This window comes from Empidonax traillii, unplaced genomic scaffold (assembly GCF_003031625.1).
Source record: "Empidonax traillii isolate 1590-97213 ecotype Southwest subspecies unplaced genomic scaffold, ASM303162v1 scaffold993:size324958, whole genome shotgun sequence".
Taxonomy (NCBI): domain Eukaryota; kingdom Metazoa; phylum Chordata; class Aves; order Passeriformes; family Tyrannidae; genus Empidonax; species Empidonax traillii.
In genome coordinates, this window is record NW_020956186.1 from 34,103 (window position 1) to 35,540 (window position 1,438).

Genomic DNA, 1,438 nt, shown 5'->3' on the forward strand with positions numbered 1-1,438 from the left:
CGGGGGGGGCAGCCCCCTCCCACCTCGCCCCACAGCTCCCCCCCACCCCGGCCTGGGCCAGCCCCAGGGAGCAGCCCCCGTGCCGTGATTCCACAGCCCCCAGGACCCCACAGCCCCCGTGACCCCACAGCCCCCGTGCCGTGATTCCACAGCCCCCAGGACCCCACAGCCCCCGTGCCGTGACCCCACAGCCCCGTGTCCGCAGACGCCGCGGTACCTGACGATGTTCTTGTGTTTGAGCTCCTTGAGCAGGCAGATCTCCCGCAGCGCCGAGCTGGGCACTCCCTGCGGGACACGCGGGGTTGAGGGGCGGGGGTCGCAGGGGTCCAGGGGGGTCCCAGCCCCACCACCCCCGTCACCTCATCATCGTCGTCCAGCCGCACCCGCTTCAGCGCCACGATCTCGTGCGTCTCCCGGTTCTTGGCCTTAAACACGGTCCCGTAGGTGCCTGTGGGGCGCGGGGAGGGGGTCACGGCGGGGCCCCGCTAGCGACACCGGTCCCGGGCCCCGCGGCCCTCAGGCCGCCCCGCACGACCCCGGCCCGGCCGCACCTTCCCCGATCTTCTCCAGCTTCTCGTATTTCTGCATGGCCGCGATGTCCCCAGGCCCGCCCGGCCCCGGCCCCGGCCCCGGCCCGGCCCCGCCGCCCTCCCTCCCGCCGGCCCCCGCGCCGCCCCGCGCCGCCCCTCCCGGCAGCCCCCGCGCCGCCCCGCCCGCCCCGCCCCGCCCCGCGCGGCCCCGCCCCCGCCCCGCCCGCCCCGCCCGGGGTTCCGGGTTCGAGTCCCGGCACCGCCCGTCTGCTCCCGCCGATCCTTCCGCCCGCCCTTCCCGCGGCACCGGCTCCGGGCGCAGTCCTTGCGGGGATCCCCTGCGGGCACGGTGTCCGCGCTCGCCGGGGACGGAGCCGGGAGCGGTGCGCACACGCCCAGTGCCACCCCGCCCCGCCCCGGCGCGCTCCCGCTCCTCTGCCCCGCGGGGACGCGCAGACCTGCCCGGCGCGGCCGGACTGTCCGGTAAGCGACGGCACCGGGACCGGCACCGGAACCGGCACGGCGAGGGAGGCGGCGGGGATGGAGGGGCGTGGCACGGCCAGTCCCATCCCGGTCCTGATCTCGGTCCACGTCCCGGTCCCGTCCCAGTACCCCGCCCTCCCTGTGCCGCCGTCCCCACCGGTGCTGTCTCCACTCCCCACCATTGTGTCCCGCCCGCGGCTTTCCCTCCGTTCCTCTCCCTCCGTTCCCCTTCCGGCCCTTCCCATCCCGCCCCGCCCGCTCGCGGCAGTCCCGGTCCCAGTCCCGGTCTCCGTGCCCGTCCTGGGCTCCCCCGCCACGGCAGCTCCGAGTCCCTGCGTGGCCGCCGCTCCGCTTCCCCGCTGTCCCCCCGCAGACCCCCGGCCGCGGTGGGGGGTGTCGGGGGAGCTGTGCCGTGTCCCGTGGCT

At 77.7% G+C, this 1,438-nt stretch overlaps 1 protein-coding gene across 2 annotated transcripts in view; it reads right to left on the reverse strand.

The window, feature by feature from the left end:
* CDK5 (cyclin dependent kinase 5) overlaps positions 1 to 647 on the reverse strand; it is a 4,483-nt gene extending 3,836 nt beyond the window's left edge. For both annotated transcript variants that reach the window (XM_027903823.1, XM_027903822.1), the window contains exons 1-3: positions 552 to 647; positions 360 to 448; positions 218 to 285 (exon numbers count right to left, since the gene is read on the reverse strand). In XM_027903823.1, coding sequence (XP_027759624.1) covers positions 218 to 285; positions 360 to 448; positions 552 to 588 — 194 coding nt within the window. In that variant the 5' untranslated portion in view covers positions 589 to 647. The remainder of the gene's footprint in view (positions 1 to 217; positions 286 to 359; positions 449 to 551) is intronic.
* Between the last annotated feature and the right edge of the window lie 791 nt (positions 648 to 1,438).